A 25330-nucleotide genomic window follows, 5' to 3' on the forward strand; every position below is an offset into this window, starting at 1 on the left:
AAGTAAGCCCAATTGAGTTCAATGGGACTTACTCCCATGTAAGTGAGCACAGGATTGCAGCCTAAGGGCGCAATCCTATGCGTATTTAGATAGAAAAGTCATACAACTCCCAGCATTCCGCAGCCAGCCATGGTTTAAAAAAAAAAAAACTGGGCCTGACCTTTCCCCTACAAATCCTGTTTGCTAACTATTTGAAATATATTGACTGGAAAGGTCTGAGCTCACACATATGAGTCATGTCAGCAAACTGCCTATTCAAGACTATGTCTAGCCACACAGAAGCGATGCTAAGTAGTTAAAGGGGATGAATAAGCAAAACGAAGCCACCAAACTGCAGCCCTGGCTCAACAGGCTACAATGAGAAAGGAAGGTGAAAATCATACAACACCACATACGTGAGCTGCCAAATCATTAACAAACAGAACACTGCTCCAACAAATATATTTTTATAAAGTACTTCCTTACCTACTCAGTACCCCATTGGCTTGTTGCTGAAAGCTTCCCGGGGGGATCTTCATGACAACGGAATGAGAAGCACGTTGGAGTATTATCTGAATTTTCATGGAATCGGGTTTGGGAATGAGAAGCACGTTGGAGTATTATCTGAATTTTCATGGAATCGGGTTTGGTTCATCAGGGACACACAAAGCAAGATGAGCCAAGTGTACCATACCTTTAAAATCCGGTTTTCAGGGGGTCACACAGCACTTGAAAGAACCATACTTCCAGGTTGGGTGGGAGGAATAGAACTGAATATCAACCAGGCAGGGGCTGCTCAACCAATGAGAGAAGCTTGTTTCCCGGACCATGTCTAGGCTCCCCTCTGCTGCTACATTATTGTGAATGGAGAGTAACCAATTCAGAATTCTGTAGAAACAACCCAATTATCCACTATAGTATCTAAAGGCTCCCTATAAGGGCATCCCACAACCCCAATTTCACCCCATTCCAGCAAACTTTCATGGAGTTATTGCTTCCACCACATTTTTTCCAATGTGCGTGCTTTTGCCCAGAGAAGCCAAAATCCCCGACTGTCCAGTGCAGCAACTGAAGGCTCCCTATGAGAGCATGCCACCCACCCCAATTTTGCCTCATTTTAGCACACTCTCATGGAGTTATTGCTTCCACCCCATTTTCCCCAATGTGTGTACTTTTGCCTAAAGAAGCCAAAATCCCCCATTCTTGAGTGCAGCATCTGAAGGCTCTCCCTAAGAACATCCCACCCACCCCCAATTTTGTCCCATTCCAGCAAACTGTGGTGGGGTTATAGCTTCCACCACCACCCCTTTCCCCTTCTCTGGGCACTTTCTCCATGCTCACAATGACAGGATCCCTTGATCCTGAGGCCTCGCCTGATTGCCATTCTGATAAAGCTGTTATGAATCAGAGAAGCGACTTTTCACAACATCGGGGAAGCAGGGCGATTCTGAAGGCTCAAAAGAGTGCTCTGGGGGTTTGATGTGATGGAAAGGCAGGGATTGCTTTAGTTACCTGGGTTACCAAGGACAGGGCCAGGTGAAAGACACACCCCTAGAACACCCTAATCATACTGAATGTAAAGCAGAGGGATAGGCACATGGCAGCTGAACCACAGAGAAGCCAAATTAAAGAAAAACAATGGTGTAAAAGTACTCTGCAAAAATGGGGCTTCCCCACAGGTAAACTCCAAGATGGCTACAGAGTGGCCACGACATCATGTGTCCCTAATGACTTTAAGCCACAGCAACATTGGAGAAAACCTCCCATGTAGACGGGTCACCAGTTCAAATGCCCCCACCCACCCAACATATAACTCAGTCACCCAGCAAGTAATCACAGATGTACACACAATTTCCCCCTTCTCCATTCAATGCAGATGTTGGGGAAGTTAAGCTGAGGGGCCTCCCCTTTACACTACGCAAGCCCTGAAATTCATTTGAATATATAAACTCCCTTGGGTGATGCATCAGAACAGAAACAAAAAAGGCTAAATAGTCACCACTTTACCGCCTGTCCTCAAGAAGGCCACATGTAAATGAAGTTACTTTTCCTACATCAATGTCTTTCTCCAAAATATAGGCCTGATGCTATCAATGCTACTAAAATGCTTAAAATAATTGATATCCTAGCAATGTTGCCTTATGTACTCAGACCTGCCATTTTACTTTGCAAATTTATCTAAAATCTGAACCCAATCATTTAAGAATCAAATGGGAATCAGAAGTCTAGTTGTTGTATCTAGTTGTATCCAATCTGGAAGGCTGAATTCCAAACCAATTAAGAGAGCAATCCTAAGCTCTCTGACAAAGAGCTCTGAGCTCTAATATAGGAGCCTGTGATCTATTCTAAGCCCTGCCCTGCCAGGCTCTTGCCAGCAGGGCAGAAGAGAGCAGGCAGCCGTCCCCTTGGCTCCATCCCCTCTCAGCCGGGATGTAGGGGGTAGGAATTCCCTCCCACTATAGGCAATGGGAGGGGATTCATTTAGACCAGGAGCAGGCAACCTTTTTGAGCTGTGGGTACATTTGGCAATTTGAGAACATCTCCTGGGCACCACCACAAAATGGCTGCCATGAGAGACAAGGCAAAGGACAAGTAACCTGCCTAAAAGACTAAAGCAGACATGAGGTCTGAGCCCCAACACACTAAACTACTCATTTTACCCCACAGTTTTCAGCACCAACAGAAATCCACTTCATAGCAATCCACCTGCCAGTGAAAAAATGTATAATTTGTTTTTTTAAAAGTGAGAGGAGTAGGGCACCTTGGCAGGTGCCAAGAAAAGTTTCTGTGGATGCATTGGTGCCCATGAGCACCACATTGCCTACCCCTGATTTAGACCACCTCCACGGCTGGTCCTCCAGCAAGGAGACCGTTACCTTGTGTACCATCGGAAGATGGGTCTTCCAAGTCGGAAAATGGTCAAAATGCTACTGGGGAGGAACAAGTTCAACTAGCCCCAGATGTGATGACGCAGCTAGCTCAAAGCTGAAAGATGGCTAGCGGTCGATGGTGCTGGTGGTGAACGATGAATCTGATGTTCTAAAGATCAACACACCATAGGAACCTGGAATGTAAGATCTATGAGCCAGGGCAAATTGGATGTTCTTATTGGGGAGATGTCAAGATTAAATGTAGACATTTTGGGTGTCAGTGAACTGAAATGGACTGGAATGGGCCACTTCCCATCAGATGACCACCAGATCTACTACTGTGGACAAGACCACAGAAGAAATGGAGTAGCCTTCATAATTAATAATAAAGTGGCTAAAGCAGTGCTTGGATACAATCCAAAAAATGACAGAATGATCTCAATTCGAATTCAGGGTAAGCCATTTAACATCACAGTGATCCAAATATATGCCCCAACCACAGATGCTGAAGGAGCAAAAGTAGATCAGTTCTATGAGGATCTGCAGCACCTACTGGATAATACGCCAAAACGAGATGTTATTTTCATTACAGGAGACTGGAATGCTAAGGTGGGTAGTCAAACGACACCTGGAATGACAGGCAAGCATGGTCTGGGAGAACAAAATGAAGCAGGACATAGGCTGATAGAATTTTGCCAAGACAACTCACTGTGCATAATAAACACTCTCTTCCAACAACCTAAGAGACGACTTTATACATGGACTTCACCAGATGGTCGACATCGAAATCAGATTGACTATATCCTTTGTAGCCAAAGGTGGCGGACATCTATGCAGTCAGTAAAAACAAGACCTGGAGCTGACTGTAGTTCAGATCACGAACTTCTTATTGCACAATTTAGAATCAGACTAAAGAAAATAGGGAAGACCTACAGATCAGTTAGATATGAGCTCACTAATATTCCTAATGAATATGGAGTGGAGGTGAAGAACAGATTTAAGGCTAGATTTAGAAGATAGGGTCCCGGAAGAACTATGGACAGAAGTTCACAACATTGTTCAGGACGCGGCAACAAAAAATGTCCCAAAGGAAAAGAAAACCAAGAAGGCAAGATGGCTGTCTGCTGAGACACTGGAAGTAGCCCAAGAAAGAAGGAAAGCAAAAGGCAACAGTGATAGGGAGAGATATGCCCAATTAAATGCAAAATTCCAGAGGTTAGCCAGAAGAGATAAGGAATTATTTTTAAACAAGCAATGCGTGGAAGCAGACGAAGATAATAGAATAGGAAGGACAAGAGACCTCATCCAGAAAATTAGAAACATCGGAGGTAAATTCCAGGCAAAAATGGGTGTGATCAAAAACAAAGATGGCAAGGACCTAACAGAAGCAGAAGAGATCAAGAAAAGGTGGCAAGAATATATGGAAGATCTGTATAGGAAGGATAATAATATCAGGGATAGATTTAACGGTGTGGTCAGTGAGCTAGAGCCAGACATCCTGAAGAGCGAGGTTGAATGGGCCTTAAGAAGCATTGCTAATAACAAGGCAGCAGGAGATGACGGTATCCCAGCCAAACTGTTTAAAATCTTGCAAGATGAGGCTGTCAAGGTGATGCATGCCATATGCCAGCAAATTTGGAAAACACAAGAATGGCCAACAGATTAGAAAAAATCAACTTATATCCCCATACCAAAAAAGGGAAGCACCAAAGAATGTTCAAACTATCGAAAAGTGGCACTTATTTCACATGCCAGTAAGGTAACGCTTAAGATCTTGCAAGGTAGACTCCAGCAATTCATGGAACGAGAATTGCCAGATATACAAGCTGGGTTTAGAAAAGGCAGAAGAACTAGAGACCAAATTGCCAATATCCGCTTGATAATGGAGAAAGCCAGGGAGTTTAAAAAAAAAATCTATTTCTGTTTTATTGACTATTCTAAAGCCTTTGACTGTGTGGATCATAACAAATGGTGGCAAGTTCTTGGTGGTATGGGGATACCAAGTCATCTTGTCTGCCTCCTGAGGAATCTGTATAACGACCAAGTAGCAACAGTAAGAACAGACCACGGAACAACGGACTGGTTTAAGATTGGGAAAGGAGTACAGCAGGGTTGTATACTCTCACCCTACCTATTCAACCTGTACGCAGAACACATCATGCAACGTGCTGGGCTTGATGAAGCCAAGTCTGGAGTTAAAATTGCTGGAAGAAACATTAACAATCTCAGATATGCAGATGATACCACTTTGATGGCTGAAAGCGAGGAGGAGCTGAGGAACCTTATGACGAAGGAGAAAGAAGGAAGTGCAAAAGCTGGGTTGCAGTTAAACCTCAAAAAAACCAAGATGATGGCAACCAGCTTGATTGATAACTGGCAAATAGAGGGGGAAAACGTGGAGGCAGTAACAGACTTTGTCTTTCTAGGCGCAAAGATTACTGCAGACGCTGACTGCAGCCAGGAAATCAGAAGATGTTTACTTCTTGGGAGGAGAGCAATGACAAATCTTGATAAACTAGTGAAGAGCAGAGATATCACACTGACAACAAAGGTCCGTATAGTTAAAGCAATGGTATTCCCTGGAGTAACTTATGGCTGCAAGAGCTGGACCATAAGGAAGGCTGAGCGAAGGAAGATAGATGCTTTTGAACTGTGGTGTTGGAGGAAAATTCTGAGAGTGCCTCGGACTGCAGGAAGATCAAACCAGTCCATACTCCAGGAAATAAAGCCAGACTGCTCACTTGAGGGAAGGATATTAAAGGCAAAACTGAAGTACTTTGGCCACATAATGAGAAGACAGGATACCCTGGAAAAGATGCTGATGCTAGGGAGAGTGGAAGGCAAAAGGAAGAGGGGCCGACCAAGGGCAAGACGGATGGATGACATTCTGGAGGTGACGGACTCAACCTTGGGGGAGCTGGGGGTGGTGACGGCCGACAGAAGGCTCTGGCGTGGGCTGGTCCATGAGGTCACGAAGAGTCGGAAGCGACTGAACGAATAAACAACAACACAGCTGGTCTATATGTGCCCCCATGTTGGGGGTATCGTTGGGGCCTAGGAGGGTTGTGGATCCTTGGATCCATAACCATTCCCTCTCCACACAATGGCACATCCCCAACATACCTCTCCCCACCCTCCATCCTAAGTTTGGAGTTCTGACCTTGGGGAGGAAGCCAGTGCAGGAGTTTCTTCCTTGGCTCAGATGGGGTTCTGTGCTTTGATCTCCCCCTCTGAGGATGGACCCCTCTCTCTGCCCTTGGAAGGGAATATACACCATATCCTATGGCTCCCAGGACACCCTCCCAAATACCAGAGGATTGCTTTCTCAAACAGCTTTTTCAATTTACAATTTCTATTCATTGAACAGGAAATCATGCTTCGTACGCTCTTCCAATCAGGTATTTAGGGGAATGATAGTTCCTAGAGATGTTGCAACTTAAAGGCAAATATGTTCTGGAACTGTTTACTCAGAATCACTTTTTAGAATGATATTACTGACTGAACTATTTGGATTCTTCATTTAAAACTGAAATTCATGTTTAGTCATTTCATCTTAAGTTATATCTTGGCCATATGGATCACTAGAGCTTCATTAGTTGCTGCACACATTTTTTTTACAGCACTGAAGCTGAAAAACTTAACACAATGTAGAGACCATGTTTTGTTTTGTTGCTCATGCAAAGCTCCTCCACTTGACTTTGGGTAATTCTCTCCTTCCACTACAGCTCCCTCATCCCACCCCATACTGCTCAGAAAGGTCCCTGACCTTCCAGAAAGATTTTCGGGGGAGAAGAGGGAAAACATAGTTGTGTGAGCAATCCTCCACTCACAAACCCTCGGATCTAACCCTATTATGTATTATTGTAACTACTTTGTAAACCTAACAAACGCTTGATGACAAAAAAGCTATTTAAACAAACGCTTAGCGTGCTTCAAACCCTTTCCCACTCTCACTGAAAAAGAAGCTACAGTGATGAGTAAAGAGTATGTACTCATACAAACTGTTTGTTCAAGTGAATAATACTAGCATAGAGTCAACTCCACCCTTTCCAAATGTGCCTTTCTATGACTGACCCTTCTAGAAACCACACTGGAGAAGAATACGCACTGCCATATGACATCACTGAAAGGGGTTGATCCTCTTTACGGGGCAAAAGTGGGGGATGTATTTCTGCACCTACCGAAGGAGAGTGAGGACAGTATAGAAGAAAGGCACACCTGGACATCTGGGCTAGATTTAACATATTTTTGGTGAGTCTTCTGTTTGCAGTGCAGCATTTACCTCAGGAATAAGTTGAGCCATAAAAGGGTGGGGGGAAAACAAGCTCCCAATCTCAGTCCCATAGCTTATTTTAAGCATCCATTGCTTAGACATGCCTGTATATGCAGAATGCCTTTCGCTCACCAGTGAATAACCACCATCAAGCTCCTGTCCTCACCTTCCTCAATTATCTTAGGGCTAAAGGACTGAGACATAATATCCAATTCCAAGAACCTCTCACTACAGAAATAAGTCTTTGAAAGGAGAAGCTAAAGAAAACTGAGCCAATATATGAATAAGTCCTACTCTTGATGCCAAGACTGCACACAGGTGAAAAGAGTATGTGCAGAGTACCTTTTCTCCACTACACAGAAATGACACAGACCAACTGGTCTGACATCAGGGAAGAAATGTTCAGGTTACAGGGCGTGATGTAGGCAAATGGCATTCTGGCATCTCTCATTTTAGTAATTAATCTACCGGTTAATAACTGCTCATTATACCTTCCCATCCTAGCATACATGTCATCTCAGACTTATGCCCTAGCATCTTTCATGAAAAGGATACTTGAGTTAAAAATGACAAAGTATGTTATTATAGTATGGTTATAAACAAATTACTTCTCCCTGGATAGCTGATGTTATAGCATGTTACAGATGTTTTAATATTTGTTTATAGAATTCATACTTTTCCTTTTGCCAGGATGGCCTCAAGGCAGCTCACAATATAAAATGCTGGAATATAATAAAATACAATGGGGTACATCCAATGTTACATGGCCGGATTTCTGCTCATACAATGGCACTTTCTTTTCCCCTCCTACGCTCTGCAGCCTCCCCAGTCTGCACCGGAGGGGTCCCCCAACCCTCTGGAGTAATTTTGGAACACATGCCCAAGGGGGAGGGGGCTGCAGGGGGAAGGAAAATTCAATCCTCCAGTGGTATCCAGTCCACAAGCAAAAGGACACCACTGGACAGAACCCAATATATAAGCTTCACAAATCCCAAAAGCATATTTCCACATTTAAGGCTGCAATCTTATATCAACTTATACTTAGTTCAATGGGGGAGTAAGCCGCATTGAACTCAATGGGGTTTATTTCTGAGTAGACATGTATAGGTTTGCACTGTTAGTGTCTTACATGTATACTTTGTGCGGTCTCATAGTTGTTAATTTTTTCCGACTTTAAACATTAAGAAATCACCAACAAAATGTGAGACTTAGTTTGCTAGAAAGGCAAACATTTTATAGACAGAATGGGCACAGCTGGGTGATATACTCTAGTACCACATTCATATCTGCCCTGGCTCTGTTTTCCTTCTACTTTCCTCCTTATTAACTGAAAACCAAGCTCTTCTCAATTACTACTATTGAGAAGGAATTCAGAATGAGACCTTCCCGCTTCTATATTATTCTCAACCCTTCAACTGTTCAGAGGCCCAATGCAGCACAATCCTAGGCATGTCTACTCAGAAGTAAGTCCCACTTGAGTTCAAAGGGATTTCCTCTCAGGTAAGTGTGAATAGGATTGTAGCCTTTAGTTCCCTACCATGTAGCTAGGTGCATGATACATTGTTACTGCCACTAACGGTTGTGGCTTTATGTTTTCGAAGAAGCGCAAACTTTTTTAGTCAGATAACGCTACATTTGATAGACATGACCCCTCCGTTTCAAACACAATACAGTCAGTGTTCATGCTAGTGTTTAAGGCAGGGGTGGGCAACTTATGCTCTTCCAGATGTTTTGGCCTACAACTCTCATTGGCTCTGCTGGCTAGGCATGATGTAGGCCAAAACAAAACATCTGGAGGGCCACAAGTTGCCCATCCCTGATCTAAGCCCTAGAATGAACACTGGAGCACTTGGCACTTAAAAATCTAATTCAATTTAAATTAATCCTTTGAGTAATTCAAGTCAGACTTATATTTGGGTTTTGCTATTTTACAATGCTCTGCACTGACTTACCATACCCTCCCTTTCCAGTTTATCCTTAGCCCCTCTATTTCCACAAAGTATCAGGTTATGGGCCTGCTCCTGAGGCACACAGATGAGGGCCACATCAAATGAGGCCAGAAAATCACTAGAACCATGGCAACTTGTACTTCTGTGAAATACATTGCTTATAATGTGCCATCACCTGAACATATCATGTAATGTTGATGCTGAAATAACTGAGGCTACAGGCAGTCAGGCTATAATTGTTATACCAGCCTTACCCATCCTCAACCTTTTCCCCTGTCAACATCATGTCCACCTTTCCAGTTCGCAATTATGTGGGATTTTTCCCAACTGTTTCTGAGCTGTAACAATCATTACTGCTATTTCCCATTTTATATGGAATTCTCTACCACAAGATGTAGCAATAGCCACCAATTTGGATGGCTTTAAAAGGGAATTAGACAAATTCATGGAGGACAGGGCTATCAATGGCTACTAGCCGTGATGGCTATATGCCACCTCCAGTATCAGAGACAGTATGCCCATATACACCAATTGCTGAGGAACAGGAGCAGGAAGGTGCTACTGCACGCATGTCCTACTTGTGGGTTTCCCACAGGCATCTGGTTGGCCACTGCGTGAACAGAATGCTGGACCAGATGGGCCTCTGAACTGATCCAACATGGGTCTTCTGATGTTCTTATATAAGTAGAGTTGAAGCCCAAGGACACCATTTCGAATTAAATAGGAGACAGCATCATTCAACCCCTTGGTATGGAAGCTAGAGGCTCAGGCCCTTCTGAGGAATCATCACATCTGGTCTGAAACAATGTGGAAGAAGAGGAGGAGCCCAACCACAACCTAATCGAAATAGTGAGGGCCCCAAATACAGGACTGAAAATAAGTCAAGAGCTAAATCACTAATCTTCATGCAGCCGCTCACCAGTAAGTGTTGGCATTTTATAAACAAACAAATATAAATCAACCACAGCATGCTACAGACTACACACTGCTGGCTTTGGGAGCAAAGTTTTAATGGAAACAGCCTTAAGCACCTGGGACAAATTCATAAATAGCTTGTCCACATAGATTCTTTCTAGTCATCAATCTTCAGCCTTCATATTTCACTGGCTTCCTGCTCTCTCCTGCTTGTTAGCAATGACCTCTGAAACCCAGTATGGTCTAAGATTAAGATATGAAAGTCCATCCCTTCAATACTATTTTGAGATAAAGGACAAACAAGGTTAACAGACTACCCACCTTCTACTAGCAGGTCTTTATTGCTTTAGAACACATGAATTCTGACAGAGCAAGGAAGCAGAACGTGGAAAGGTTTTGGGGCGGGGAGAATGCCACACATGTGCAATATACTTTTCATATTCAGCATTTGACTCAGTGTTTGGGTTTGGAATTACTGATGATTGATTACATGCTTATAGCAGCGTCAGCACTAGGCACTTCTCAAGTCAAGAATACTTGCACTGATGGCTTTATTAGGCTTTAGAATTAATTCAACACTATGGAAAATTGATAGAAACCCACTACAGAACAAAATCAACAAATTGTCCATATTCATAATTTGCGTCTTTGTCCAATTTTGTCCAGGTTCAGTATTTATACATCATAATCTAAACATGCACCTGTTCTCAGGCTGTACTACCAGTAATTGCACCATATCTTAGAACAGCTCTTGCTTCCAGGGGTTTTTTGAGAACACTCAGAAGCACTGTAGTTTAGTATACTATTTTATTTGATTATATGATGCAGCTGATCATTTAGGCTATACACAGCATAAATAACTTGGGCAATATTTGGACTACTTACATTACTTGTGCGAAAGGGTAGTTGCACAGAGGCATAGCCCTCCTTGATTTCTCGTGGGTGAAACAGAAATAAAGGTAGCCCATCTTCACATTAGAATCCTCCATGCACATAATTAGTAATAGTGTGCAATCTGGGTTCCCAACCGTTTGGAAGAACCTAAGTGTATATAGCTGTACATGCGTAGAAGCCACTTTGAACTCATGGAGGGCAGAAGCAGGCCCGACATATGCAATTCCATTTCCTCCTCCACATGGACAGTATACACATGGCAAGAACAAGGAAGCTGCTTATGGTTCTATGGACACCAAGGCTCAAACAAGCAGATCTGTGTACAAATGTATAATGCACAGGTGGGCTCCAAATTTTAAAGGCAAAAGGGAATACAGAACTCTCTCCCCATATGCCGCTTACCTCCCTGCAGCCCACTCATCCACCCAGGCACTTTTCTTCCAGCTGGGTTCAATTTCAGCCTCAGAACCCAGATGAGGGAAAAGCAACATCAGGATACTGACTGCAAGGAGGTAAATCACAGGTAACATGAAGGTAGGGATGTACAAGAATGTCATTCCTGTTCACAAATCATGTGACCATGTCCCATTTGCAACCCCAAACATGAACGCAAGCAGGAAGGAAATTCTCAGAAAATTTTCAGCAATTTCTTGAACTTGCATTCAGGTTCAAATATGCACATTTGCACAAATCCCCCCCCCCCGCCCCAAATCCGCATTTCTACACTTTAACCTATGGGGGAAATGTGCATTTTCAGTTGAGAAATTCACATTTTCAATCAGGAAATTGCACATGTTTAAAAATGTGTTTTTCACATGGGAAAAAATGCACTTTTATAAATGCATCTTTCCTAATTGAAAAAAAAAGACATTAGTGTTAAGGAATGCAGATGAGGCGAAACAAACTTCGAGGAAGAATTTGGAGAACCTCAATGAGCTCAAGCGTTGCATGTTCACTTAGAGGAGGACTCTACACTCATTTTTGCACCCCTTTTCCTCTTAAAATCAGGCCCACACACAAACACACACACATACTTTATACCTGTTTGAGGAGGGGCAGACCCAGGTTTAAATACACATGCAGCTTGAACCTTACTCAAAGATTATATGTAAAAAATAAATATGTAGCACTTGCTTCTCCGTGAGTGTGTTTTAAAACTGGAGTAGGGAGCAGTGTGCTAAAGATTTGGCCTTACTTTTTAATTTCTATATCAGATCACTCAGCAGCACATTTGGAAAAAGAAAAAAGAATTTGTAAAATAGATCCCAGAATCATACAACAGTGGGGTTGGAAGGGGCCTACAAGACCATCAAGTCCAACCCCCTGCTCAATGCAGGAATCCAAGTCAAAGCATCCCTGACAGATGCTTTGACAGAAGCCCAGCTTCATCTTCAACACCTCCAGTGTGGGACAGCCCACTACCTCCCTAGAATGGAAGATTTGTTTCAGTTATAATGAGCAACTAGTGAAAGGATATGGAATATCGCATTGAACTGACTACATTAAAAAAAAAAGAAGAATCTCGCTTGAAAGGAGATGAAGTGACTATCTTTACTACTGGAACATTCTCTTCCATTAATAATTGAATAATTTCCATTAAGGTCAATCCTATATAAATAGAAGAGGTGGGAAAACTCCACTTTCTATTGTATTATGTGCAACAGGCTTCAAAATGAAATGAAATAAAATAAAAACCTGGCAATATCCAATAATATAATGCAAGTCAGGGAACAGGGACCAAAAGAGGGATGAATGCATGGAAAGGAAATTTCCACTCCTCTGCTTTTGTTCAAATAGTAATCCTGTCTGACTGATACGGATTAAAATGATTAGTGAATGTATGTTGCTTCCTAAATGGCTTTCCTCAAAATAGATTTCACTAGAGCTGTATTATTATTTTTTTAAGAAAGAAAGTTTTCACTGAAAATGAATCGCAGCAAACAATGCACGCTAGAAGTTCACTTTGCTTTCATGCTCCCTTATTTCCCTCTATGTGTCTTTTAAAATATATAACAAAAGCTTTTCAGGAATGCACAACTAATTTGTTCCACTATAATCTCCTCAGCTGTTTTGAGGTAGTCGCATACATACTTAACATAATGCCTAGACAAAATTATAGACTTCCAGCTGAAAAAAAAAATACAGTGATAATCTACTCTTTACTCTGGTGTAAAAAAAATGGGGGTCCACACAGCAGGTGGTTTTATACAGCACACTGCAATTCCTAGACAATGCTGAGGATTAACAAACCAAGTCACAGCCTACGCTCTAATTTCTGGCTTTTGTTGGTTTAAAGTCAGATGCTAACATTGAGGATGCAGCTGCAGGAATTGACATTAAATAAACATGACTGCCAAGAAGAACAGCTGTAACATTTGCACAAATGCACTATATTCCATTACAAATTCTTAGGAAAACTTTTGAATTGTTACCCAATCATTAAAAACCTTTAAGGGAAAAATTCACTGGAGGACCAAGCCTATTAAAATAGTGAAGAATATACCCTCCACTATACTACAGTAATACACTCCCCTCAGCTGCTCTCCACCTTGTAGACTTCCCAAGGCAATTCCTACCCACAGCTTATGAATTCTTAACACAGCTTCCCAGCCAAATGAATGAACTCTGCTGTTTAATAATGACATCATACTCAATAAATAGATGTGCATCCTCTTGTCCATATTGCCTTGCTGACATAGAACAGCCATCCTAATGAATCCCTCTGGATTAAGTCCTGGGTCATCATCAGCATACTTGGCGTCACCAACAATGTGTTTTGCTAGGGCATTAATTTCAGACAGGTTGGAATGGTGCATAGGATAAAATCAGTGGGAAGGATGGTACAGCCATTTATTGATTTTGTTACCTGGGGGCTAATTCCTTATCAAAACATAAAGAAGGGGCTGTATCTCTGCAAGCCAAAAGCAGCTGGCAAGGCAGACACATCATTACAGAAGAAGGATCTAAACCTGCAGAAAGCCCCACCACCACCACCACCACCCACTCTCAAGCTTAGCTGAGTTGTAGATCAGAAACCATTTTAGCACAATAGCAGCATCTTCATACTATAGAACTAAAGCCAGAAATTTTTTTATTGGGACTAACAGCTAAACATCTAAAAGAGAAGGGGAGAACCCTCGTTCTCTACATGACAACGACTGCAAGGTTATTGTATGCACAAAAGTGGAAGAATGAAACAATACCAATTGTGAGCGAGTGGATCATGAAAATGATGGAATTGGCAGATAGGCAAAACTTACTATTATATTTAAAGAAGGGTCAACAACTAAATTTATGTTAGATTGGAAACCTTTTATAGAATTTGTACAAGAAATAGAGAAAAATTATATCTATGTATGTGGATTTTGAACTTTCAGATGGTTGATTTTCTTTTTTCTGTTGTTGTTAAAATTAGGAGAAAGGAGATAATGTCTGTGAACTCAATGTATGATATACAACTAAGACAAGAACTAGAGAATAATAATAATAATAATAATAATAAGCATTTGTTGTGTAAGGGGAGCCAAAGGTAGATATCTTACAATCTTAAGAGATATTGTAGCGTATCTCTAAAATACATTAAATATTGGGGGGGGGGGGAATAGCAGCATCTTCATCACCAATCCAGCTTGGGAAACCAACATTAAATAATGTATTCCAAATTATTTATGAATATGGTAGCTACATTTAAAGGCAGTATAAAATTTCTTTTTGAGTATAATTATGATGTTGTTCAATATGAAAGGACACATTACTATACCAAGCCACATTTCACCTTGCAAGGCTGCCCTGTGCTACTCTAAATGTGGCCCTGATTAGTTCATACATCGCTCCCTTCATTAGATGACATGTTGTGCTCTCTCTGCCTTGAGACACGCGACCCCACATATATCATCCAGCAATTAATACAGCTTACAGTTCTGTACTTGCCACAGGGTTAAGCAACAGGAATGCAACTGACCTCAGAGAGCTTGTACCCACCTGTACAGGCCAATGCTGCCCCTAACACTATATAAGCAAAATTAATTATAACCTTTAAAAGAAAAAAGAAATTAGAAGAAAATATTTACGTTTACAACCCTATCCTATTATATTTTTTCCTAGTGCTAGACCTCAGTTCTTTTGTGTTACCTTCCCAGGGAGCAAATCTAAGCACATCTTTAAGACTTTGCACAATCAGTGTAGCGAGGGACTCCAGGTCAACCTGCGCCTTGAGGTAAAAACTGTTCCCAAGAAGCATCATCACACAGATGGCTAAAATCAAAAGGTAAATCTAATCACACTTGGCCTATGCTATACAGCCTTCCAGGAGCTTCAATCTATGCCTAGTGCTCATACAAATGATAAAATTGCCCCACAGTGAACTCTCGCCCCAGGTTTGAATGATCATCTGTATCACCCTGCCAAGTGAAAAAAAGGGGTTTTCTGCATATCGGCACAGATGTAAAAAAAACTGTGATGGACAATGCATAGTAAAATGGTATGAGCTCATGGGGTTGTATCCAACTGTGTCCATCCACCAGCAGGACAGACACCACTGGTGGAATGGATTCCCCATCCCCCATGCAGTACTCACATGCTCCCCAAAACCTGTCAAGAGGGTTGGGGACCCATCAGAGAAGACTGGAGGGAGGGCAACAGGAAATCCCATTGCATGAGCATGAGTCATAGAATCATAGAATAGTAGGGTTGGAAGGGGCCTATTACAGCATCAAGTCCAACCCCCTACTCAATGCTGGAATCCAAGTCAAAGCATCCCTGACAGGTGGCTGTCCAGCCTCATCTTGAATGCCTCCAGTGTGAGAGAGCTCACCACTGCCCTAGGTAATTGGTTCCATTGTCGTATTGCCCTCACAGTCAGGAAGTTTTTCCTGATGTTCAGCTGGAATCTGGCTTCCTGTAACTTGAGCCCATTATTCCATGTCCTGCATTCTGGGATGATCGAGAAGAGATCCTGGCCTTCTTCTCTGTGACAACCTTTCAAGTACTTGAAGAGTGCTATCATATCTCCCCTCAGTCTTCTCTTCTCAAGGCTAAACATGCCCAGTTCTTTCAGTCTCTCTTCATAGGGCTTTGTTTCCAGTCCCCTGATCATCTTTGTTGCCCTCCTCTGAACCCTCTCCAGCTTGTCTGCATCCTTCTTAAAGTGTGGTGCCCAGAACTGGACACGGTACTCCAGATGAGGCCTAACCAGTGCTGAGTAGAGGGGAACTAGTACTTCACAGGATTTGGAAGCTATGCTTCTATTACTGCACCCCAAAAGAGCATTTGCCTTTTTTGCAGCCACATCATGTTGTTGGCTCATATTCAGCTTGTGATCTACAACACTTGTAGTGTTGTCAAGTCAAGTATCCCCTATCTTGTAGCTGTGCATTTGGTTTCTTTTTCCTAGGTGCAGAACTTGGCATTTATCCCTATTAAATGTCATTCTGTTGTTTTCTGCTCAGCGCTCCAGTCTATCAAGATCACTTTGAATTTTGTTTCTGTCTTCCAAGGTATTAGCTATCCTGCCCAATTTTGTGTCATCTGCAAATTGGATCAGCATTCCCTGCACCTCCTCCTCCAAGTCCGACCACCGTGTTCCTTTTATTCTTTGCTCCATTTATTTTAACCCAGATGCTCTCGATGGGGCTACCAAGCTCATCCTCCTGTATTTCTGTGCAGAGATATGTATTTTTAACATATAGTGCAACCCCACCTCCCTTTCTGTTCCTCCCGTTCTTTATGAACAAGTTATATCCTTCAACTGCTGTATTCCAGACATGAGAGTCATCCCACCAAGTCTCAGTTACACCTATCAAGTCATGTCTGTTCATACAACGCTGGATGGAACCCATGGTGTGGTCATAAATACAAACTGCCATAGGCTGGATTTGGCTTTTAGGCTTGCCACTACTAACCCGCATTTAGAGTTGTTTATGCTGAACATATATGAATCCAATGAGTGTCATTGTACAATACAGTCAGCTCAGCGCAAGCTTGAACAGCTAGAAATTAGAAGAGGCCTGGCTTTTTCTGTGGCAGCCATGCATCAAAAGAGTCTCATGAGACAAGCTCCTTCTTAAGCGAAAAAAGGACAACTTTTAGGACAATTAGTATGGAGGGGCTAAGACAAGAGAGATCACTACTCCACCTTCTGTCTTTTCTCTATGATTAGCACAATTTGGAAGCAAAGCTAGTTTCTTCAATTAACTCACTTTCTAATTAGCCAGAGTACCTTGCACTTTTAGTCCCTTTAGGGTGCAATCCTATGCATGTTTAGACAGAGAAAAGGCCTACAACTCCCAGCATTCCCCAGCCAAACATGCATAGGATTGCACCCTTAAAGTGCTAAATACTGCTGTTGAATCCACCTCACAGCACCCATCACCACTAACAAAACAAAAACACTGTCCTAAGATTCTTCTGGTGCTCTTTTCCCCACCAGAATTGCTAACTGAAAGAACAGACCCGCCTATGTGTATACTTACTGTAATGATTTCTACAGAAACCAATGGAAGAGGACTGTAACTCCTAAGCAGAAGCAGCAATAGGAAAAGAACCAATTACATAATTATATTTATATAAAAAGAGAAAACTGATGAGTGAAGAATGTTATCTCTTCATAAAATTCAAGAACAACATCTGTACTTTTATGCCTGACTCTCTTTATACATTTTCTAGTGCTGCACCACTTTGTCATTGACACTGTTCAGTCTGATTGAAGGTCATTGTTTTTCTTTGAATTTGTAACTCCGAATTTTTAAATAAAAAACACAGTTAAAAAATAAAGTCTGCAAGAGTTCACAAAATGCTATCACTTATATTGAAAATGGTCCCAATACCGTTATAGCTTTTCATAAGTAACAGTTCTAACTCTTTAATAACAAAAATGTGGTTTTACTTAAGGCTTCTACAGCTGTATCTAGGAATATGGCCAAACTTTAATAAGAGGAAATGCTAAGAGGGAGGGAGGGAGGAAAAAAGACAAAGAAAACAGCAACTCATTTACATCTTTAGATCTTAATTACATAAATATTTTATGAACTTAGGAAATACCCATTAAAAGAAACATTTCATCATATCACCAAATTCCTTGTTTTGTTGTTATTTCAAAAAACTAGGCATCAAATGTTTAAGGGCTTGTACTTAAGATTTAATCTGAAGACCCTGTTGGTGTCTGGAAGGAAAAAGTTCCCCTTACTGAGGTTGTCTTCCAGCATAATTTTGAGATATGTTTCAAGACCAAGACACACATTCAACTAACTAGCTTACAGAATTTTTCCATACACACATCTGAAAAGCAAAACAATGCATTCATTTAACCACTTTAAAATCCAGCGCTTAAAGAAAGAAATTCAGATTTCCAGCCACATACCCAGTGCAGAGTTGGAAAAAAATATTCTGATAAACCAACCTAGCTACTTTACAGCTGCTCCACATTTACACACATCCCAAAACAGTTTTCAAGATGCCCATTTGTAAAATGTAATGCCGAAAGTGACCCTGGGATGTCTTACAGGGTTGACCGGGCCTAAAATGCTAAGAATGTTTCTCTCTTTAGGAAGCTTGATCAACAGGTTTTTCTTTTGCATTCAGTGTCTTAACTGATCACCTCATCTAGGATCAGAAAGGAATCTCTTCCAGGTCAAATACATTGCTACCTGTAGAAAACTTGCTTGAACTATCTGGGTTTATTTTTTTAAATGTGTTATTTTAACTGCAGGGAACTCTGCCATGGTACATCTCAATCATTCTTGCACTCCCGTTCACAGCTGCAACATAATCTGAACGATATGAAGCTAATCAATGAGGAGTGTTCAGTATAGGGGATCATGTTTTGGGTTTAAGCAGACTGGACTAAATATGACCACTTCCATATATATATAATTTTTCATAAATTACAGATTTGTTTGTTTTTAGTTAGAACCCATTTCAGAAAAAGTAAACACAATTTCAAAGCAGTGATATTTGTTGTATATCCCAGAAACACATTCCGCTTGTTTAGGTTTTGTTAGAAGTGAGTGTGTGGAACTCACAACAGACATAGCAAGCTTACAAGTATTAATATTTTCTAAGAAGCTACATTACCTATATTGAACATACACATATGAAACTGAATATGCAATATATTGCAATACACACACACGCGCGCACACACACAGGATGGGATGGTCCAGGGAGATGGTCTTTTGCATGCCAACTAATTTGGTGTATACTCCAAAACAATGTCCAAATTCAGTATATTCACAGACATTGTGCGTATATCATCTTGTATTTATTTATTTTTATAACCTGCACTTCCTTACCAGGAGACCAAGGCAACTAACAACCCATATAAAAACAATGCAACATATGGACACTGTTCAAGTCAAAACTCTAAAAAAACAAATACACAATAACATACAATAAAACCATCACTATAATAGCAGAAAATAAATAAAACACTTGCCTGTACCTCAAAGGTTTGTACAAATAAATACAACTTTAACTGGCACATTAATGACAACTGTGAGGGGACAGCCAAATCTCTACTATGAGTTCCACAGTCAGAGTGCCACCACCAAGAAGGCTCTGCTACGTGTGGTAGCCCCATGAGCCACATTCCTCAAGGACACCACAAGCAAAGCCTCTCCAGTCGATCCTAAATCCCTGGTTGGCCAGGACTGGGGATGTAGTCATGTTGTAGTAATGTTAGTAATGTTCCAGGAACAGGTTTTTATTAATTCCTTGAATGCTTTAATTGTAGTAAACCAAGAAAGCAGCATAAAAATACTTTTTGGCTTAATGTTTTCTGTGTGTGAGCACACCATAACAGCCAAATAAACAAGGGAAACTGCTTCAACAACTTTACAAATGAGGCATATCTGGAGCTTTAATAATCCAAAGGCTTTAATATGGGACTCATCACAAAATCAGATTAAATCTATTTCACGGGGTTCTTCAGTGTCCATTATTATGAGAAACCCTCTGAACCTACAGACGGAACACTCCTTCACCATCCCCCACCTTGAAAAATAGACCTTCAGTCTGCAGACGCATTACCTAAACAGGTTTCCATTATTTTAGTGACTCGTCATTTGCTGTAGCCTAGTTACTATTTTACTTGATGCAAGCGATCTTGCTGGCATTTTTTCCATATAATGTATATGAAGTTTACAAAATCACCAAGTAAAGATATATGTTCTAAAAGCCTCCACAAAATATGCCCAGGAAGAACTGTGTATGATCAAGCTGATATAACTTCTATCAAACTGTTGTCTCCTTTTCTTACTCAGGAAAGTGATGGCTTATTTTTGGTGACAGCATCATCTGCAGACTTGAAAAACCAGGCAGGCTACTAAATGTGGGTTAGCACTAAAGGCTGTGAACTGTAATGGTGCAGGAGATCGGGCAAAGATTTACACTTTGAAAACAGTACCTATTTAAGCACTTGATTTTGGAATAAAATGTGCTCAGTTTCATTAAGCCATTTCAGAATCTCAGCATGACCAATTCAGAACTGCTGATAGTTCGCCAACTTTACTGAAAAAATTAATACTAGCAGAGGAACAAAGATACTGCCAACACTGCCTTAATTAATGCAGCTTTGCATCATTCTACTCACTCTTAGTGAACAATTCTTGACAGAGGAATAAAATATTTGTTTTATTAGCATCATCCTTCACTACACAGCATGATGCAAGAGACTGAAATATATGACAATTCACTGTTTCTCTAACAAAAATAGCTATCCAGTATCCCAAGCCTAGTGAATAGTTGAGATAATAAGGCATACTCATTGCACTGCTTTGGGATCAGCTTGCAACCCTTTATGTGTGACCTGCCACAAACAGCTGGCAGACAGATTAAGTAAGAAGCAAGCATGTTTAAGTTTTTTATTTAAATAGTCTGCTCTCCTAACTATAAGGACAACAAGCTTTCAGCATCCTTTTTAGCGCAATCCCTCAACACTTGAAAACTGAAAAGTTATCACCACACCAGAATTGTGAATGACGCTCATTCACAAATCAGGATGTTCTGGTGTCTGACTCATGAGATTAAAAAAAGAAATCTCATGATTGTAAACTACAAAATGACCATCTGAATGCACTCTTTATTTGCCTCTTAGTCTTCCCGGCCTTTGTGGCTCAAGCCATGAAGGACTGTCACTGGAATAGGTATTAATATTAACATTAAATCAAATAACCAATACCCACAATTTTTTTATATTTTGATTTTGAATATTGGACATTCAACTAAAACCAACATTACAAGAGAGAGCATAAGTTTCCCGTCCTCTCCTCCCCCCTGCAGCCCTTCACACACACCCCAAATTTGCTCCGGAGGATTTCCCAGCTCTCCTGTTATGAAGTCAGTAAATGCGCCAAGTGGTATTATCCTCTTTAATCTTGTCTGAGTGTGGATCTCTTGGGTGGGAATTACCTTCATAGCCATAGACGCTCTATTGGCCAATGTTAAAAGGTCCCTTTCAGTGAATGTGTGTCTTGTGAGAACCTGCACATTTTTGTACACGTGACCAGATGGGAACACATTTAGTAACACTCCAGAACAGATTTTGAGGGTGTATGGAGAGTTGCAGGGGATGAAAAAGTCTATCTGCTAGCAGTGTCCACTGGTGGAAAGGCCCACTGAATACAATCCTTTGTTCTGAAATGTGCACCTTGAATTGTGGTGGCATATACAAGAGCAGCTCTCTGAACTAGGTTTTTTATCCAGTGTGTGTGACTGACAGAGAGCTGTTCTCCATGCACTATAAACACTTTTAAAATTAAAAATACAGTTAAGTCATTCTCACAAAACCTCAAGACACAGGACCCATATAACAGGATTATTTATGCAGTTGGTGCATGGGGGGTTCTGTCTAAGAGTAGAAGGATGGGGAAAATTGTCTTTGGATTTCTTCCAGTCTTGAGATTCAAAGGCCACAAGAAAAATCCATAGAATCAAAAGAACCATTTCATCATCGTTTTAGACTGTAATTAGGCAATTCCAAGACCAAAGGCCCCATTGGCCTCTCCGAAGCCTTTCCCCATCACATGGTAACTCACTTCCAGACCAGTTAACCTTCATGAAAGAGATGGGAGGGAAACTCTTGTGTGCGTGGGGGGGGGGGGGATGCTTCCTTCAAGCCATATGTTGCTAACCAGTTTTACAGAACAATCCTATGCATGTGCCCAATGGGCTTGTAGCTGTGGCCACCAAAAGCCCTGACTTTTCAAGCAGCAGATCATTGGAAGAAACCCCACATTCCAGGTCTCATTTTTCGAAAGACTGCTTTGTTTTTCTCAAGATTCTAAAAGCATACACAGTGAAAAATTTAAAGAAGGATAATTAGGCTACAGCAATGCAAGATCTAATTTGTGTGTAGGGAGGAAATTACTTCAACAGCAAAATAGTAATTCTTCAAATCTGGACAAGCTTGTTTGGGTACAACAGTGTATGTGTTTTTTTAAGGGGCAGATGGAACCATCCGAATCCACCATAACAAAGCGGAATAAAAGACAGACTGGACACACCAGTTTACAATACAAATTAATGAACACTGTTATGAAGCAGGCCCAGTGAGGCCAGTATTCAAATAAAAATGCAAAGTAACTTTAGAGCTTACATGGGTCAATGACATGCATTCAAACCATATTTGGACATATCTCAAAATTTATTCTCATAGAGAGGGAAGCAAGATTGTATTGATCCAGGCAGTAGTCCCCTTTTTATTAGGCAGAGAGGATTTTGCAACCAGCGTTGGAATCTTTAGATAGTTCACATATCAGGTATTATTTTTTATAAATCTTGATGAAGAGACACAAAGGTTCCCAAAAGTGTTTAATATCTTCTATGCCACAACAAAGTAGATATACTTTTCGTGAGGGGGTGGTGATGAACAAAAGCAGAGTTCTTACCCAATGCTAAATCCCTTCGCCTTTAAAAACACTGTGCACACTGGGAAACATGCACCTTTCACTTCTTTTGTCTGAATGGAAGAACACTTAAAAAAAACAACATGTGCCAGGGGCTGCCTCACAACTTACTAAGAACAAGAGGGGGGAAATCTGTGGCATCAGCCAAAGGGGAGTCTCAAGTGAGCAGATGCTTTAGTAAAAGAAGCCCAAGCCCCAGTATTAGTGGTCAGGGACCTAACCCCTTTGTTTTGGAAACAGAATGCATTTCAATTCCTAGAAGGAAGGCGCAGGACGGAAAACGCCATGGCTCTCAAAGATCATGAGGTGCTTAAAGAGAGGATGGAGGTGAAAACTTCTTATAGGTGTAACACAAATATAGTCTCATGTGAATCTGCAATATTTACTTTGTTGTATCCCCATGTCCCCCTCAATCTCCCAGGTGGAAGGTAAACACACCTCCAGAGTGTACAGTCTGATCCTATGCATGTTTACTCAGTTTTAAACCAGACTAAATTCCATGGGGCTTCCTCTCTAATAAGCAAGGCACACGATGGCAGGTTTGGGAGAAATCCCCACTGAATGAAGTGGGACTTAGTTCTGAGTAAAAATGTTTAGGATCAGGCTATACAGATCCTAAACCCCATCATTCGGCTGTATCTAGAACACAAGATCTATTCTGGAGAAGAGAAAGATTCACACACACACACATACATACATACATATATATATATATATATATATGGTCAGCCCCCACCCATACCAAAAAAGATGCCATCTTCTGGGTATCGAGAACTGTTGAGGGGGCTCAAATATCTTTGTGCCAGGAAAATAAAGCAAGCTTAGAGGGGAAGGCAGCACAGAATGGTTGGCGAGAGATGTGCCAAATACAGGTGGATATATGCCACTACCTTAAGGTCCGAGGGAACCCAAAGCCTTTGTGGCAGAAGGGTGGTTTTTTAATTGTTGTTGTTGTTATTGTTATTATTATTCGATAGGAAAGAGGCGCTAGAGAGGGATTCCGTGTTCCGGGGGGGGGGGGGAAGGCGGGCAAAAGCAAGGGAAGCTGGAGAAAGGGGAGACGGCTATCCTATGCTTGCTTCTCTCACACAGGGCACAATCCCCACGGCATCAAGGCGGCCGAGTCGGGCACGACGCCCCCTTTGTGCCAGAAGGACGCAGGTCTGAGGAGAGGAGAGGAAAGGGAATGGGGGAGCGCGGGCATGGCTCGTGGCTCCATTCTTCCCCCTTCCAGGCAAGCAGCCTTCCACTTTCTAAGAGGCAGGAAAACACTCACGCCACGCCACGCCACGCCAGGCTGCCGAAAGGGGCCAGCGCTGGCTCTGCCGGGGAAGGACGCCCTTCTGCAGGCCGGGCGGCGGAGGGGCTGGGCTGGGCTGGGCTCTGCCCCCTTTCGGTGTTCGGGCGCTCACCTCCTCGATGGCCGCCACGGTGTTCCGGCACTGCACCATCCGGGTGGTGAAGTTGGAGGCGGTGGGCGACTTGTAATCCTCATTGGTCTCGGACACGAATTCCGACACGGAGATCTGGTCCGGCATGGCGGGGAGGGAGGGAAGGAAGGAAAGGGAAGGAAGGGACGGGGCAGGAGAGCGGCGGGGCGGGCGGGCGGCTCCAGCAGAGGAGGGGACGGGGGAAAGGGATTGGGAAGGAGGAGAGAGAGGCAGGCAGGCGGGCAGGCGGGCTGGGAGCCTCCCCGCCTCACATAGCTCGGCAACCAGCAGCTGCTGCAGCGCTTTCTCCTTGCAACCAAGGAAGCAGCTAGCTGGCAAAGCGTCAAGGGGGATATTATGGGAGAGAGAGACACACGCAAGGAAGTGCCCTAGTTTTGGGAGGTGGATGGGGGGGGCGGGGAGAAGCAGACATACAGCCGTGCGCTCTAAACACGCACAAGGAGGCGGGGGGGGGGGCAGACCAGACAAACACTCCTCCCACAATAACGCACTACGGGAGAACCCAGCGCAACGCGCGCCCAGCTCCGCGCCAAAGGAGGCCGAGGGACAAGACACACCTCCCCGGACGCGGCGGGGGATGGAGAAAGGAGGGCAGATGTGCTCACCTCTCCGTGATCGTATCTGAGGGGGAGGGGAAAATGGGGCCAAGGCGTGTAGAGACGCAGCCGCTCGCTCGCCCGCCCTCCCCGCGCGCGCGCGCACAGACTCTGTGTGTGTGTGTGTGTGTGTGTATGTGTATACACACACACCACCAGGGGAGATCCGTTCAGGTCGTCCTTCTGCAAATGCTGTTTCACACAGCATATTTTAATTTATTTTTTAATTTATTTTCACTACATTTCTACCCCAGGCTTTCCCCAGGGAGATCAGGGTTCAGGGCAGCACACAGGGTTTTCTCCCACCCACCTATTTTATTCTCACAACAGTCCTGTGAGGTAGGTGAGGCTGAGGGATAGTGACTGACTCAAGGTCATTCAGTGAGCTTCATGTCTGAGCAGGGATTTGAACATGGCTCACCTGGGTCCCAGTCTGACCGGGTACACAAAAAACATTCGAGAGGTACCTGTAAGCGTGGTGATTGGCCTGACATATGCGTAGA

The 25330-nt window shown here is 42.5% G+C and overlaps 1 protein-coding gene across 4 annotated transcripts in view; it reads right to left on the reverse strand.

Moving 5' to 3' along the window:
* ASAP2 (ArfGAP with SH3 domain, ankyrin repeat and PH domain 2) overlaps positions 1-24919 on the reverse strand; it is a 118777-nt gene extending 93858 nt beyond the window's left edge. For all 4 annotated transcript variants that reach the window (XM_084826676.1, XM_084826674.1, XM_084826675.1 and 1 more), the window contains exon 1: positions 24193-24919. In XM_084826676.1, the coding sequence (XP_084682802.1) occupies positions 24193-24318 (126 nt within the window). In that variant the 5' untranslated portion in view covers positions 24319-24919. The remainder of the gene's footprint in view (positions 1-24192) is intronic.
* Positions 24920-25330: the final 411 nt, after the last annotated feature.

Source organism: Heloderma suspectum, chromosome 1 (assembly GCF_057233095.1).
Source record: "Heloderma suspectum isolate Gila_16-S chromosome 1, 16-S_ref, whole genome shotgun sequence".
Lineage (NCBI taxonomy): Eukaryota > Metazoa > Chordata > Lepidosauria > Squamata > Helodermatidae > Heloderma > Heloderma suspectum.